A 17,734-nucleotide genomic window follows, 5' to 3' on the forward strand; every position below is an offset into this window, starting at 1 on the left:
TCACACCTTCCAGTGGACATTAAAGACCAGAATTTGTTAGATATGGGAAAGTCTCATCAAAAAACAAACTATACCAGGTCAAACTAGCAGGTTAATCTAGCAGCTGAATAAATTTATCCTTCTAAAGAGGTTTCAGGTAGAAATCCTTCCCAGGCATAGTTCCTGAGTTTGTTCTAACTGGACATATTAAAGACCGAACTTGGCAGTACATGTGTGGGAATGGTTTGCATTCTGAATTTTCCCTTTCTCCGATAGGATTCCTTCATCCAGAGGAGGAGAACCTTTAGATCCAAACCTCTTCTCCCTCCTCTAAACTATAATCCGCTATGACATCAAGACAGCAGAATGCAAATGCTCTAGCTAGAGCTAGAGGCTGAATCCTATGACAATTCTACTATGGTAACAGCAAGTTCTGGCACATTACTGGACAAATCCTCTGACATACAGCAGATGTTCCCCATAAATAGAGGGGGATCACTCAGACTGAAACCTAAAGATCCTGACCTTGTTCAAATATATGAAACGTTTCCATATAGAGTGGCCCTGCAGACACAATCATGTGAAAGAAATAATGTCTAGGCTAGTTTATCCACAAATACAGTTACTGCTTCCTGGCACAATTCTTGGCTGAAAAATGGGTTGCTTGTTCTTTGACAGTGGAACGGATAATTTCGGAAGGTTGTGGACTCTCCAGTGGAGGTTTTTAAACAGAGCTTGAATGGCCATCTGTCATGGATTCTTTGGCTGTGATTCCTGCATTGCAGGGGTTGGACTAGATGACCCTTTGGATCCCTTCCAACCCTACAATTATATGACTATGTAAAATGCTGCTGGGAAGTGGCTCTTGTATTCAAAGAAAAGCTGGAACAGATCTTACTTTCTCCACAAGGCTACCCCTGCATGGAAGAGTTACAAAGAGCCTTCTCATTCATTGAAATCAACACAATTTGACAACCATTGCCAGGCTACAGATTGGACAAGGTGCTATGCAAATGTACAAGCAAGGATACTTGACAGAGTGGAACGGGAAGCAAACTAAAGCTATTTTAAAAATGCTGGAGATGGGGAAGATGAATGCATTTATTCAAATGAGCAGAAATGTGTTTGATGTAAGTACACGTATAACAAATATTTTCCCGTCAAGGACTGAGCAAGTTCTGGTATTCTGGTAAAATGTAGCCAATGCCAGAGAAATATGACAAAATACAATCCAGTCTGTGCCAAATCACCTAGTAAGTAGTCAGATAATAGAATTGTTTCTTTGCTTGGATAGTTGTCTGCCGCGTGCACATAAATAAAAAGCCAGACAATGAACTCTGTTTACTAAATGTAATGTGAGAAATTAAATAGGCTTCCCATTTGACACCTGATATTCCCCTGTTTCTTAGGAATTCAGCCTCTGTTCCAAGCATTTGAAAAAGGCACAATAATATCCTGGCTGAAGCTTTAGAAATGGCTGGAATTTAAAAGACTAAAACATCAGTACTGCCTCTTACTGTGCTCAGGGCTCTGAAAAGAGCTTTGGAGGCAGCTTGAGCTTTGCAGTTCTTCAAATATGATGTCCAATTAAATTCCCCTTCCTTGTAACCTAGAGAGAGAGAGAGGGAGGGATGGAGGGAGATAAAAGTATTGTTTTATACAGTGGCTGCTGCTACATTCAGATTGGTTTTTCAGAAATAGAAATGATGTGGGAAGAATGTGAACTTTGCATAATAGCTGCCCCTGTGAAATAGGCAGGAGTTACAGGCTTCAGTTAACATATCTCTCACTTTCTTCTGTCTTTTAAATACATTATTGCAGTTGTTAATCATTAATCTGAAACTTCAGAAGTCTCTAGGAAACACATTAATAGGGGGAAAAAGTAGTGAATACATTTGCTACATTGCACATTACTGAAAGAAGTTCTCATTATTTTACGTTTTCCATTACTTGGCTCCATCAAAAAAAGTTTGTCTTTTTTCTTATAAAAAAACCTGCTTCATAAACTACAGCAAAAGTGAATGCACTCTCTTCTGTCCGGTAAGATTTCTGTCTTCTAAGGTTTACCACACATGATCCACTGCAAACAATACACTGCTTCAGCAGCTTATTTCCATGCTGTACACAGGGTGGGCAAACGGTGTCACAACATCTCACATATTATTATTTATTCATTTTATTATTTATTGCACTTATGCACTGCCTTCCTGACAAGCTATTTACAAATATTAATATCTTTTACTCAAACAAGTAAAGGCAAGCAAGCAAAGGTAGGTGCAAATGTTATATTTAATATGTACCCATTTCTACTTTATGAAGTGGCTACTTATTGGTTTAGATTTCAATTACTTCTTCCCATTTTTAACAATGTTAACTTTAGTGCTATCAGAATGAGCACAGGCGAGCCATGAGTTTGCAAGCTCCCTCCTCACTTCCCCCTCCTCTGGCAAGGAGACTGGAAGCATCCACATCCATGTTTGAACTAACTACAATTTATATGAAATGACACACAATAGTAAATTAAACAACCTAGGTTTGATTCAGCAAACCTACGTTTAAACTAAGAAGAGTTCCATTAATCAAGATACAAGAGACGGGAGGAGGAGGAGGTCAGGGAAAGAAGGTACAGAAAGTGGAGAATTTGAAAAGGATGGTTTTATTTTTTATTTTTTTATTTCTGTTATTGTCTTTTTTGTAATTTTGTTTTTCTTTTTCCTCTGTGATTTTAAAAAAATCTTTTTTCAATAAATAACATTTTTTAAAAAATAAACTAAGAAGAGTTCCAAGTGTGGATGTTACAACAAACTCAAATCAGGAACTGGATGCCTTTAACTTTCTGTTCAAACACCCCCACCCCCATTGAGATGGGAGCATAAAAGCTTGAAGCTTATCCATGTGTGTTCCCAAGGTGCTAAAATGTGGCTTAGCATTACATCCAAATGCACTTGTTTGAACAAAAAAATAAGTTCATGTACCTTTAGGAGGAAGCAGCTTGTGACCTGTTTTTTCACACCATCCAACAGGGTGGATTTCTGGAGAATCCGCATTAACCCAGATGTCATAACACTCAGAATAACCATCGAAATGCAATCTCACTCTGTACCCTTGCACCTGTAAGCATGAAGCAACTCAAAGTTATCCTTTTCACAAGTCAAATGAACCTTAGGGTTTTTTGTTTGTTTGGGTTTGTTTTTTAAACTTAACTCTGGATTGATTCCATCTCCTTATAATCTTTGGCAAAAGATAGAAATGCTCTCTTTAAAAAATTACTATCTATAGTTGTAGGGACTCCTCCACGAAATCTGTTTTATGCTTATTGTCACAGTGGAACTCAAGTCTCTACACTGCAGTGTCCAGTCACACTGATGTTGAGTCTCTCTCTCTCTCACTCACTCCCACCCACCTACCCACCTACCAGGAGATCCATTTTGCACACGTGTAGGCATTTATTCAGGCCTCAAAATTACCATATTTTTCTGTGTATAAAACCAGGTTTTTTTCCTAAAAAATAATGTCAAAAATTACGGGGGCGTTTTATACACAGATAGTGCCGAGGGTGGACTAGCAATTGGTTGTTGCCACAAAAATAGCAGGCATCTTATACATGGGGGCATCTTATAGACGGAAAAATACAGTAATTCAAGTAAACACCCAAGTAAACACCCAAGGAAACACAAACACACACACACACACACACACACACATTAAAGATTGTCTTGTTTACAGTACCTGAAAATACCCTTTGAGTCTGGCAGGATCTGTTTCTGACTTTAAAACCATTAAAGTTGTTTAATTTAAAATAACAAAATCAAGGCAGAAGATATTTTTAATTAAATAGAATGTGAAGCATTATCTTTAGACATCGTTTTAACTCACTAATCCAGGGCATGCCTTAGAGACCTTCCCTCTGTCTGTCTATTTTCCCCTCCCCCTTATTATTCAGAAAATAAGTTAATACTGTTGATTTCAATACAAAGAAAGGCAAATACCTCTGCAACAGAAAGAACACAAAATAAGGATGGGTGTTCAGGATCTAGGCCCTCTAGCTTCATTCCAACTTTAAATCCATTTTTGTTTTGTGGAAAGGACTGGGACTGCAGTGGAAATAATGGAGGAAAAACATTTTACATTTCAACGAAGACTTTCTTGTTGCAGTGTTAATACTCTATGGGGAAAATAAGGAAATGAACTCTAGTTATTTAGTGTAATCTGTTTTCTCTAATGGAGGTAACTCTGTACTTGTTTTACACTGAGAGATGGAAGGTGAATAACATCTATATCAAAATTATATTCACAAATATATTGATTTGAAGACTGTGATTCATCAGAAATGGCTTGCCCAGTGGGACAGAGCAGCAATGCTAACTTTTGGCAGTAGCGTCACTGTCACTTACCATGATGGAGTGGGGTGAGGCAGTGGGGAGGTCAAGGCATAGTGGGTGCAACAGTGAGAACACTGGATTAGGTCTGCTGGTGCACCCACACGACCTTGACCTTCCCACCCCTTCATCTCCTGGCAACTGGCAGCACTGTCACTACTAGAAAGCTAATATTGTGTTTCTGCCACATCAGACAAGCAGCTTCTGTGCTCAGTTCAGACATCAGTTGACTATAGTTAAGCTAACTCTGAAATGAAAAACCATGGCTTGTGATCAGTCAGCAAACAAGAATTGGAAACCATGGTTTGAAATTAATTTGCAAGCCATTTTTTGAGCTATAGTCAGAATGATATCAGAACTGACAAACCATGGTAATGGCCATCACTTCACCTCCAGAGGCTGCTGTTCTATGGAGAGAGAAATGAACTTAAGGAGCTAAGTGCTGAGCAGATAGGAAAACAAAAGCAGACAAAAACTGTCTGTAGACTAGGATTGGGAATCTCTGGCCTGCGGGCCAAACTTGGCATGCCAGGCTTCCTCATTTGGCCCACAAAGCCACTTGGGGGAAGTCATGCCCTATACCTAATGTTAAGATGATGGGCAGTAGGAGCACACCTTGCTCAAGGAAACAGAAGTGGCTTCCATTCAATAGACAGCCCACCCACCAAAGGCATCCTGATAAGGGTCTGGCCCATGCAGTCAAAAAGGTTCCCCACCCTGATGTACACCATGGTTTGACTGTTAAACCTTTGGAAACTGAATCCATTGGTTTAGTTCTAAACTATCATGAGCACAAAACTGACTTGGTCTGACATCTGAATTGTGACTTGGTGTGATACCTGAACTGAGTAGCTTCTTCTGACTTTTGTAAGCATCAACCAAGAACAAAGTTTCAAGTTTTGACATAAAGAGAGTCGTAACTTTGGGTGTACATTTTTGTGCAGACTGCTTCTCAATTAATTTTAGGATATTATGGAATTTTAGGAAGCACCCTTCAGACAAGATGTAACTACCCAGCCAGCCAGCCAGCTAGCCAACACAACACCACCAGTAAATCTAGCTCTTTAGTCTGTGTTGCAGCAGCACAAAATAAAGGAAGTCAACCCTGTCTGGTTCGTCTCTGTAGGAGAACTCTTTTGTGTGCAAGAACTCTAGGCTGGTTTGACAAGGTGAAAACTCTATTTCTCCTGTACGCACCACAGCACATGCCAAAACAACACCAGCCCCCCCCCCCAATTCTGTTAACCAAATGCACAAAGTCATTAAATATTCACACGAATAAATAAATTATCCAAGAGCTGTCAACCTCTTTGAAGAGTTTCAGTGGAGCAGGTGCCATTTTTTCTTCTTCTAAGTATGACAGCCAGTTCCACACATGCTTCTTTCCAGGAGTAACTGAGCAAAGAAAGAATGAGAGGGAAATTATTTCTGCAGGGCAAAGCATTGAAGCAGAGATACACATGCATGTGCTTCTATTTGCCACATTGGGTATCCAAAGGTAAGCCGTTTATTCTACAATAGATGGATAGCAGCTTTCAAGTACAGTCCAACAATTCTAATGCTATCAACTTCCCCTTACTAGAATATATATTAGGGAACTAAAACAAGCAAAACTATCTACTATTTAAGAAATGAATAAAACTAATTGCAGGAAGGATCTGGTTTCTGGTGTTGCTTTTTTAAAAATTACAAACATACCACATACAATTAATTATTTACGCATTTACAGTTATTTATACAAAAACACAGCAAGAGAAAAAAATAACCATATATAATAGTTCTAAATGAAACAGGGGGCGGGAAATACTCAGAATTGGTGTGTTTTTTGTAATGTCTGTTCATAAATTTCAAAATATTTTCTGTGTTGTAAATATCTGAGGCAGACTTTTAATGCTATTTAAATATGGTTTTCTTGTTTCTAGATAGCTGTAAATGGTGCACTCGTCAAACAGACCCTTACTGATCAGTACAAAACAACAAATTCCCATAGTCCTTCAAAATATATTGTTTACAGGAAAAGATGAGCAACCATTAGCAGCAATAAAGCAAATCTAAAAGAAATTAAATGGCCAGCCGACAGATCGTGAGGAATATGAACAGGCGGCAATCTTATACATATTTACCAAGTTCCACTTAATTAAGTGTGCTGTAAATGTCTCCAGCTCTGACTTTAGTAAAAGCGTTCAACAAATTAATTCAAAAGATGAACAATATTTGAGGATGTAATTTAATTTAAGATGATCCTTAAGAGCCCATCAATCGTTATCAGTTTCATTTCAATTTTATCTTCCAGTGTTTATTTTAACAGGATTTATCATATTCAGCTTGCTGTTCATAGGAGGGACTCTAGTTTGATGACGCCAGAATGAATGATCCAGATGCTTTGCGGCCACCTGAGCAAGTTGGTATACTGTTACTCACAACCCTTAATTCTACTATTCTAGATATATTATCGGTTCTACAGCCCCAGCCTTCTGGGCTGCAAAATTATCCACTATACAGCAGCTTTTCAGCATTAAGCCTTCCGCTTACCTTGCTTTACTGGTTTAGCATTCTTGCGGTTTTTCAAATTCAATTTATTCTTTTCCTAGAAATAGACATATTTTTTAAATGATAAGAAAATACACCGAGGTTTTCATACATCTGATTGACATTTTCATTCTTTTATAAAAATAAAAAGGTTTAGTATTTTAAATTGTAACTCACCTTGGGTACCTTGGTAAAAAGGTAGAAATGCAAAAAACAAACAAGAAAGCATAACCTGCCATATAGTGTATCCCCCCCCATGATACACACACACACACACACACACACACACACAAAATAAAAATATATATTTATAAACTTTCCAGAGTGATATTTTCTGAATGTAAAATGTAAACATTAGCTTCTAATTCAAAAAAGTTTTTGAGATTTACATACATCACTGCCCAACTCAAGTGTAGTCGCTTGGTTATGATTCCAACTAAACCTGTAATACCTCATCATCATCTGCATTTTCTTCTTCATCTTCAGAATCCAAAAGCAACTTCCTCTTTTTTCGTAGGCGCTTGGAAGGTCTGTCTGTTTCATACATCTGGCTGCTACTTGTCTGTTTCCCAAAGTCAGCTGGGATGTCCTTAGAGACTCTACAAGAGGCAAAACCTAACATAAGTGCAAGGTATCCATGTGAAGTTACAAAAAGTTACCCTTCCCGTTAACAGTGGTGAAGCATCTGGACTGGCAGATTTAAACAGCAATATAGTATAAATGGTCTGGGGCAAGGATACTTCAAAGACCAGCTTCTTCAATGAAAACCGACCTGCTTCTATAGATAATCTTCTGAGGTCCTGGGTCTAGGTTCCCTGCTCCATCTGATGTTCAGTGGGTAGCTACGCAAGACATGGCTTTTTCAGCAGCAATGTCTATTTTGCGGAATTCTACATACTACATACTAGAGTCTACATACTAGATTAAAAGACTGTTGTTATAAAGGGCACTTGGGACAAGGGATAATGAATGGGCTCTGTTATATTCCTTTTACTGATGCTAATTCTGCAATATTGCTCTTTAACTATATTTTCATTATTTGATTGTATATTATTATTAAGGTACCTTGTGGATCCAAACAAAAAGAAAGGCAAGATACAAATGTTTAAATGAATAAATTAAAAAAAACAATAATGAAAAGAAATTAAATAGTTGAATAGCATGAGGCAAATATTTATTTAACTTCCTGAGCTGGTTCTGCACAGATAGATTGCAAGTGCCCCTGCAGCAGTATGTCTTACAGCATAATCTTGTGCATGTTTACTCAGACATGTCTCACTATGACCAATGAGGCTTACTCCCTAGGAAGTATGTTCAGGACTTAAGCTTTAATAGCTAGTACTAACTGGCATTTAATTAGCAATTAATCAAACTTCAGGAAACCAAAATCATGTACAATAGTGACCTCTCTTGAAGCACAGGTCAACTGCACAACCATGCAGGTTTTCTTGATGTTGAACTTCATTCATATTAGCACTGAATATTTCACATCAAGGAAAACAAGCACTGCAAAGTTGAAATAATGCTTACATTTTCATTCAATATGATCCAATGAAAGCATCAGAGCTAATTTCCTTTAAGAAAGACTCTTGTACACTTTTATACTACAATGTGGCCTTCTTATGCTTCAAACGTACCACCAACTGTTTTCCTATCACAGCTTGCTTGATAAGTTTTCATTTCATTTTGTATTTTATAAGGAAACTGGATATGTATTCATTTTTCTGCTGTGGCAGTCTTGTGAGGTAACCAGGAATATAACTTCCCCATCTGAATGACAGGTTTGCTACCATCCTAACAATTTTTATGGGCTACTTCAATGTTTAGCATTACTAAAAATGCAAAACTGGTGTATGAAAGTTATGGTGGGAAACAACTGAGGTGGCAAAACATAATTTATCTAAAGTTAGAAGTTACTCAAATTAATGAAACTTTTGAGTATTATAACTCATCTATTTAAAGCAATCACAACATAAAATGAATTTCAGACAAACAGGAGTATTCTTTATATATAGTTACAGTGTTTTGAAATTAGATGGGGATGCAGAGGGCAGTTAAATGATCAGAGGTTGAATACGTTTTTTCCACCTTTCTGAATAAAGTATTGAGAATTAACTTTCAGTCATGGTGAAATAAATGTTTTGAAAGATAATTAGACATTTTAAATTTAATCAAAGAATACTGTTTAGAGAAAACAACAACTGCATTTCTCTCTCTTTTGAATAATGTTAGCTGATAAAGAGAAAACCACTACCTCCCTTAATCTGTCTTGGTCAGTGCCTCATCAATACATGGGGCCAGTCTCCACCTTGAATGCTATCATTCTTTCATAAGGTGATTTACCCTGCAATCCTACACTCAGAAGTAAACCTCATTCAGTTCAATGGTATTGACTCCCAGCTCAGTGTGTAGCATTGCAGCCTTACTATTTAGTTACTGCATCAGCAGCCAGCCATCCTGTTTTCCAACATCTTTTTAAAAAACCCTGAAATTGATACTTGCTCTTTTAATACAGAGATAAATATAGATTAATCCAGATTCCACTTGTGTTTCATGAAACAAAAGAGGAGACCAAAGACATTACCTGTCTCTAGGTTCCTGTCGGGAATTCTCAAAGCAGTCCATTTCCCCAGGGTGTCTGTTATTTTCACAGGTTTGGAGTTCAGATCTGGGAATATTGTCCTTGGGCACTGCAAAAAAAAAAAAAAAAGGATGATAGGCACTGATTAATTCAAAATAAAAATATTTGGGACTTCTAACAACTTTCATGGAGCTCTTTCAATGCTTTTTACATTCCTGAACACCATGGACCAGGTATTTAAAGAGTCTGTGAAGCCATTTAAGCCAAAGCAACAAACAAATGAAGACTCTGTGGGTATTTTAACTGTGGGTGAACTTTAGAGATGAGAAGAATAGTGTTTTGAATTTTGTCAAATGTATAAAGCCTCTAGGCACCTACCCCATGAAATGACAAATTCAAAACTTCATCTATATTGACAAATTCCAGAGGGGGAAGCTGTGTTAGCTGCAGCAAAAACAGCAAGAAGAGTCTTAACACCATAGGCTAATAAAATGTATTGTGGCAAAAAAGTATGAGTTATAGGCACCTCATTAAACATATACCTTAAGGCCACATTCAATAAAAGAAAGTGATTTAAAGATATGGTGATGTAATTAAAATAATCTATTTTCTGTCTGAAAGAAATAGGTTACATTTAAGCCAGATTTGCTGTAACTAAACAGAAACAAAAATTAACAGCTAAAAATGTCATTAACTATGCGTATTGAAATGACATTTTAATATATAGATTGTTTATATGCACCCTGTTGTTACTGGTTTTGGCTTTGGGGACAATTTTATATTTTTTATTTTATCAATTGATAATGATGTTGCTCTTATAATAATCTACTTACTTAAACAAAAAAGATTGGTCTAACTATATGATGAATACAATATAAATTACCGTATTTTTCCATGTATAAGACTAGGTTATTTTCCTGAAAAATTAAGCTTAAAAAAATTATTATTATTTTTTGGGTTGTCTTATACATGGGGGCAATTCCCCCATTTCCTCAATTTGGAGTCCCAAAAAAGAGTCTTATACATGGGCGGGTCTTATAGATGGGAAAATACGGTAACTCTCTACATGGATGTCAGATAAAGGTGTATCTGTTTTGAAATTTTAATAAACTTGTGTAGACATAGTAAATATATGCAAGCAACTATGACTTTATAACGAAATTATGTGTATGTTTAAAGAAAATAACAAAAAATTATTGATAAAAATAAATAAAGAAAGAAAGCCTATATCTAAGCATATTTTCATGTGTACTTTAGTTGGATTCATTCTTCTGTTCTGGATCAAAAATCTTCAGCAATAGCATGTGGACAAAACAGAAAATTGTACCCAACTGTACAAAGTTTGCTTAGGAGGAAATGTGTAGCATTACACAGTTAGTAATCATACAGCATGAGTTCATTTTTGTTCATAAATCCTTGTTTAAAATCACAAAACTTGGCAGTATATTCAATAATCTCCATAGAGACAATACAACCAGGTTAACTTAGATGGTGCCAATCTAAGTATCAGGAATGGCCAGAGAAGTCCAGCAATGTCACCTTCCTGACATCAGTGTCACGTAGCAGCAGTATCAGTGTCAGGAAGGTGAATCTGCCCCACTGCAGAAATTTAGATAAGCTTAAATGGTTTTCAAACAGTGCACTTATTCCTCTTGTGTGAATTTAATAGCAGTAAGTAGTCCTAGCAATGTCTTACAAATGTAAAAGTAACAAGAATTAGTAATAAGAAACTGCATCTGACCACCAGAAACAACAGAAAGTTGCTAGCTAATGTTCTCCTCTTTTCCAGTGAAAATTCAAGATTGCTAACATGAATTGTTAATGCATTCCATAATTACCGGTACATTGCCAGCAAACCTGTTCCAGAAACAATGTCTTGCCCACAAGATTGCTCTTGGACAATAGACATAATTTGGAAAATTGTGCACTCCAGTTCCCGCCCCCCTGTGTGGTAGAACAGGAGTCCTGATGGTTGAAACCACAATGTTTCAAAGTTCAAAGTGGCGCCCTTTTTTTACTGTTTCTGTTCCTAAGGACAAATATAAACTGTGACTGTAAATAATGCTCAATGAATAAAAATTACAAGCAGTTCAAATGTTTCGCCAGATTGCAAGCTACTACAAAGACCCATTCTTGCTACACATAACTGAAGCATTTTAATTTTTTTTATGTCGGCTTCATGCTCTTGTTCCATTATATAGTCTACGGCTCACCTTCAGTACCACAAGCAGTTATGGTGTTGGGCACAGAAGAGGTAGACAAGTTAAGGGCTGAACTGGTATTGATTGATGATGCAGAGAGAGCTTTTGTAGCCTTTGCTTCAACTTCTGTAATTATTTCCAGTGTCCCAAACTCAGTTAAACGAAACTGCAGGGAAGAAAAAGTGAATGGAGTAAACATGTAACAAAAGAGACTTTTGAAGGAAAGGAAACAGTATATGAGAGTCAACAAGGAAACAAGGTAGATAGGAGTAAAAAGGAACTGATAGCAAAGAAAATGCATTAAATACTGCATTGACAATAATCTCTAGGACATCATTAGTATAGCACAGACACAGATTAAATGAGTACTCATTTCTTTCAATGTACATACAGAAAGACATCATCGGTAAACATGATTCAGACCTATGAAACATATAAAAATATAATGAGGAATGATTACATACACAGTCGAAGATCTTCAAAACTATAGTGCTGTTTGAGGGAGAGTAAGCACTCCTTCATAAGGTTATCTGCTTAGAATCAAAATCTAAAAAGTGAAAACCATGGTTGCCAGTATCTGCTGCTTTAGAGGGGTGTCTCAGCACATCAAGCTGGTACTGGTATACACCTACTTTCCTATAGTGCTAGAGCACCAACCCCCTAAATGGTTCATGCAGTTATAACCTAGAAGGAGAATGTCTCTAAACAGTTTGGGAAGTGATGTGTACATTATTTGAATTTCAAAATGAGGAAGGTACATGGGTACTAGTAAACATTTCTGCTGTATCATCCAGTTTATGTTTATTCGTTCCCCGTAAGCACTTAACCAATATCTGCCACAATTCACCAAAATACTCAACAGACAGGGTACATCCAGTTAGTGGTAAACACCAAGATTGATATCCGCTAGTAGAGTAGACCCAATAAAATCAATGGACTTAAGCAATTTCAATGGGTCTACTCAAAGTATGACTGCGCTGGTAAAGGTAAAGGGACCCCTGAACATTAGGTCCAGTCGTGGACAACTCTGGGGTTGTGGCACTCATCTCCCTTTACTGGCCGAGGGAGCAAGCGTACAGCTTCCGGGTCATGTGGCCAGCATGACTAAGCCACTTCTGGTGAACCAGAGCGGTACCTATTTATCTACTTGCACTCTGATGTGCTTTCGAATTGCTAGGTTGGCAGGAACAGGGACCAAGCAACAGGAGCTCACCCCATCGAACTGCCGACCTTCAGATCAGCAAGCCCTGGGCTCTGTGGTTTAACCCACAGCACCACCCGCACCCTTATGACTTAGCTGGATATCACCCTAAATCCCAATGAATTCAGTGTGAAATATTTAAGCATGTATCGAACTGAAATCAATGATGTCAGAAGGGCTTCTTTTTGACTGGATGCTGCTCACAGTACACTTCCATCTCCATGTATTTAGAGATTCGCCCATTACAGAGGGCAGAACAATATTTTAAAACACATAAACAGGACTATAATGCAAGACCCTTGAAAAACAAGTGAAGATTTGTTAAGCTTTCTTAAGCATTTTATAAATAAAATATTTTATCACTTGTTTTGTAATCAAATTGAGCCATTCTTACAAATCTGAGGATAATCCAGCATTGTTTTTACTTGACTGAGAGAAAATGCAAACCAGCCAACATGCTGATCAATAATTATAGATTGTCACAACTATGTTGTTGCTTTTTAAATGGAAGAGCAACAAAAGAATGATCCAAGTGTTTTTAGACACAATGTAGGTGGTTACAATGGGAAGTTCACTACAGTTATTATGTGTCATTAAAGGCAAGATGATATGACTACGGCTGGGCGATATCGGCTTTTTTACATTGTGGTGTATCACCAGCCAAACATCATGGTTTGGTGATATACCACAATGTTGGAAAAACAAGCTGCACTGGCCTCTGCCAGCAAGGCACCTGGTGAAACTGCCCCAGCTATTACCTCGGGAACTGAGGCAGTTTCACCCAGGCGCTCATGGGCTAGGACAATGCAGTTTTCTTGCGCAGCTCAGCTGGGGAAGGGAAAGGTTCCCTCCCCCCAGCTGAAACAGCCCGGTGCACACTCCTCAGTCGAGCAGTTTAAAGATGGAGAGGGAAGGAAAGTTTCTCCCTCTGCATTGTATGAGGGCAGAGTGTGATGCCGGTCTCACTCAGCGATATATCGCTGGTGAAACTGCCACCACTCCTGAGTCCCTCTGCTAGCAGTGCCATTGGAGGCAGGAACTCTAGTGGACACTGGTAGCAGAGAGACTCAGGAGCAGCGGCAGTGCCACCAGCGATATACCACTGACTGAAGCTCCTCATACCAGTCCTGGGAGATATATTGATATATCACCCAGGCCTAGATTTGACATACTGGGCAGACTTTCATATTGATGCTGAAGTAGTGGTTATTTTATTAGAACATTACTCTTGGGGGGCATGTAATTTGTATCTTTAAAAATCATACCAACAATGAATGACAAATTTTCTGATTGCAATGTTGCCCATTCTCAATTTCTGAAAAGAGAGAATTCAAACCATCTTTAAAATCACACCCCATGGACTATGTGCCCACACTAGAATCCAAGAGAGGAAAAGAGAATAAAAGATCAGGGGTAAGGAAAATGCCCTCTGCGCATGATGCAACACAGTTATTACTTCACAGGGTCTTCATCCTTAAAGCTATTTATGATATTAAATCCTTCAATAGTTTATAGCACTTTGAGATTTTTTAAAAGACAGCTAACACATTTAATTAAAAAATAAATAAATAACATTATGGAGATCAGTTAGCAGGTGGGATGGGGATAAATCTGTAATGAAAAAGTCTATATATAAGAGGTATTCCAGTAAACCATATTTGCCTAAAACTCTCAAATTAGATGCAGATTAACTGCAAAGTTGAGCTATTCTCTCCTCCCAAAAGCTGGAGCTAAGGCCCTGTTCCTCAACAGGTGGCCCACAAGCCAAACCAGTCTTCAGACCAGCCTCTCTGATCAGCACAACCAGCCACAGTTTCTTCTGCTCTCCTTTCTATTGTCACCATGCAATTCTCTGTTGTTCTTGTTGGCTGCCAGCAACCAGCTTTGGGTTCCAAGTTTTCTTATAACGCACAGGTGTGTAAGGAACCATCTTGGTAGAGGCTTAGATGTCACCAGGTCCAGACAAGGTAGCACAATTCTTTTTTCCCCTGCAGCAGTTTTGTTCTACTACAGTTATTATTCTGCAGTCTAATACTGTACTGGTACCCAAGGAGTCCCAGCTAAGAAGAGAGCTTTCCTCTGTCTCACAAATTAGTTAAAACAGGGTATTATCTTTACTAAGTGTACTAATGTGGCTGAAAATATATTAAATTAGTTCTCTGTTTTGGTGCATAAACAGTGAGTTATACTTCTTCACTGACATTTTGCTTCCAGAAACTCCAGATTCACTGCATAGCAGGAAAAACAAATAGCTAAATCAGCAGGCAAGCAGAAATCTCAGCAAAATTTAACTCAGTTTGGTGATGGCATCTCAAGTTTGCTTTTGCCACCAGAGCTCCAATTAATGCCAGAGGGCAATACATTTCACAGCACGTCTTTTCTCTACCCTGACAAAAGAACATTTGGTAACTCTTACTAAGTTAGGGCCTTTGCTTACCCTATCCCTTATTTTTTTTCCTTACTTGTATGTTGCTACCCGGCAAGGTGGCAATGCCGTCTTTCCAGTCTAAGGCACCCATTACATCGAAGTCTGCAGTCTGGGCGATGGCTGGTTTTTTCTCCGATATATTCTGTTCCATCTTTCAGCTTAGTCTTTGGTTTTTTAAAAAAAATTAAGAAACAAAACTAGGCTTGAAAACAAAACAAAAAGGCACAGAATCAACAGGCCAGTTGTGTACATTTTATGAACAATTTTAGGGAGGGGGGGAGGCTTTGAAACATGAAAAAATGTCATCCTTCAATAAGGTGCATCTTCACACTGAAGCAATTGGTGTAAAAGAAACAGAGTGTTTTGTGACTTAACTGTGTGCTGTCTACCTGCGTATTTGCACAGTTCTTACCTTATTGTGAGAGAAGAGGTCTCTATACTTAATTTTTTTTAGGAAATAGCCATGACTTAAAGAAAAATCATAGGCTTTGCCGAGAGAAGGCCTGTGACATCTCAGAGGAAGTATCAGAACCCAGGAAGCTGCCTTATACTAGTCAGACTATTTGTTCATTGAGCCTAGCACTGTCTGCTCTGACTAGCTGCAGAGTTCTAGGCAGACGACTATCACATCACCTGCTATTTCATCTTTCTAAATGGAGACTTGTGGATTGTACCAGGGACCTTGTGCTCTGCCACTGTACTACGGTCCCTCCCAAATCTCTAGTTAAAAGGCTCTCAAGCAGCAGGCCTGAAAAAATCACTGCCTGTTATCTAGATAAGGAATTGTTGTCAGGGTGACAGTGCTGGGATAGTTGAACAGTTGGTCTGACTTGGTATAAGCAGATCCTTATACCTGTACTACTATTACTGTTGTTGTTGTTGTTGTTAAGTCATTTCTGTACCACAAACACATATAAAAACATATGCATGTGGTGTAGAGAATATCAATTAAAACCAAAACAAAATAACAAAATCAAGCAGAATGCATTAAAGAAATGGGTTTACAAAAATGGTTCATCTGACTATAAATCATGACATGAAAACTATATATATCTTTTTCATAAGAAGGCTTGCTGAAATAATCAAGACTTAAGCTGACACTCAAAGTTCATTACTGACTATGCTGACTTCATTATGTTAGGTAGAGTGTTCTATAATGCTGGTGCTCCCATGCTAAATGCATAATTTGTTGAGGACAGCTAGGCACCAACAAATGATTGTAGATTGGGTAGAAATATAAGGAAATATTTTAAGTACACTAGCCCCAAGTGTACTTAAGGAGGCAGTGGAAGACAGGAGTGCCTGGCGTGCTCTGGTCCATGGGGTCACGAAGAGTCGGGCACGACTAAACAACAACAGCCCCAAGTTACTTAGGGCTTTATATACTATTAGTAAGATTTGAATATAGTTGGTAGCAAATGCCTTGAAACAGCTGGGCCTCAGAATTCTGTATCACCTGCAGCTTCTAAACTAATCTCATGAGTAGCCCCTTACACCAAGTGGATTATAATAGTCTAGGTTATCAGTGCTTGAATTCCCATAGTCAAACTACCCTGTAATTGGAAAGTAAAATAATAAAATACATTTTTTTCTTGCTGATTCAGAAAGGTCATATTGCTCACAGTGGCCAAAACAGCATCACTGACCATATTATATGTGTGGGAAACAAAATAGCTTTGACCATATTATTGCAGAAGTGTTTTTCACACAATAAAATGAACAAGGGTTCCGAGATGTATTTTGTTTTTATTAAATAATTAATAAAACTTATTTTTTTAGTATTTTATAACCACAGATAAACACCCTTCTTGTTTTTAAAACATAACAAGTTCATGATTAGCCCATTCTACAAAAAAAAGTATGATACATGTGTTAGTTGTGGTTTGTGTGCTATGGCTTATCAAACCTACCAAGGTACGAAATGACTAAAGTTCACTTTGAATGGTCGGTGACCCTTTTCTGTGGCACTTAATACCATTTTATACCTTAGTTTGAAAGAGACAAAAATTAGCTTTATTTTGATACCAAAATAAGCCCAATTGGTTTAAAAATAAGCGAAACGGGAGGTTTTTTTCCTAAACTGACACAGAAATTGCATTAGCCTAAATAACATGGGGAAAAAATTTAAAATTTCTCCAATTTTGGACCAAAAAATCTTTTAAAAATAAAAAAGGTTATCTCATAGGTATCTCTACACATTAAATTTTTTTGAAGAAAATCTGAGTCGTCAGAGCACATGGCACCAGGTGATTTGGCATGGAATGACCCCCTACTGAACATCTTCCAATATCACAGTGAACACTCACATTATAGAGAGCTTATAACCCAGCTACGCTCAGTAGCCAGTAGCCTCACAGTCAGATACTGGAGAGACCTGTCAGGGGTGAACAAGGACCAGTGGGAAACAGCCTTACTAGAAAAGCTAACCAATAATCT

The 17,734-nt window shown here is 37.9% G+C and overlaps 1 protein-coding gene across 13 annotated transcripts in view; it reads right to left on the reverse strand.

Moving 5' to 3' along the window:
* Window positions 1-17,734, reverse strand: part of LOC310710876 (lethal(3)malignant brain tumor-like protein 4) — a 58,074-nt gene that overhangs the window by 28,186 nt on the left and 12,154 nt on the right. For 7 of the 13 annotated variants that reach the window (XM_083512142.1, XM_083512141.1, XM_083512139.1 and 4 more), the window contains exons 2-9: window positions 11,682-11,835; window positions 9,472-9,577; window positions 7,339-7,486; window positions 6,891-6,945; window positions 5,665-5,753; window positions 3,969-4,073; window positions 2,955-3,090; window positions 1,497-1,588 (exon numbers count right to left, since the gene is read on the reverse strand). In XM_083512142.1, the coding sequence (XP_083368268.1) occupies window positions 1,497-1,588; window positions 2,955-3,090; window positions 3,969-4,073; window positions 5,665-5,753; window positions 6,891-6,945; window positions 7,339-7,486; window positions 9,472-9,577; window positions 11,682-11,835 (885 nt within the window). Of the gene's footprint in view, window positions 1-1,496; window positions 1,589-2,954; window positions 3,091-3,968; window positions 4,074-5,664; window positions 5,754-6,890; window positions 6,946-7,338; window positions 7,487-9,471; window positions 9,578-11,681; window positions 11,836-15,332; window positions 15,501-17,734 lie in introns of all 13 variants that reach the window. The other 6 variants (XM_083512146.1, XM_083512143.1, XM_083512147.1 and 3 more) reach the window with 2 other exon arrangements.

The sequence above is a fragment of the Podarcis liolepis genome (genome assembly GCF_965112155.1).
Source record: "Podarcis liolepis genome assembly, chromosome: 7".
Classification (NCBI taxonomy): domain Eukaryota; kingdom Metazoa; phylum Chordata; class Lepidosauria; order Squamata; family Lacertidae; genus Podarcis; species Podarcis liolepis.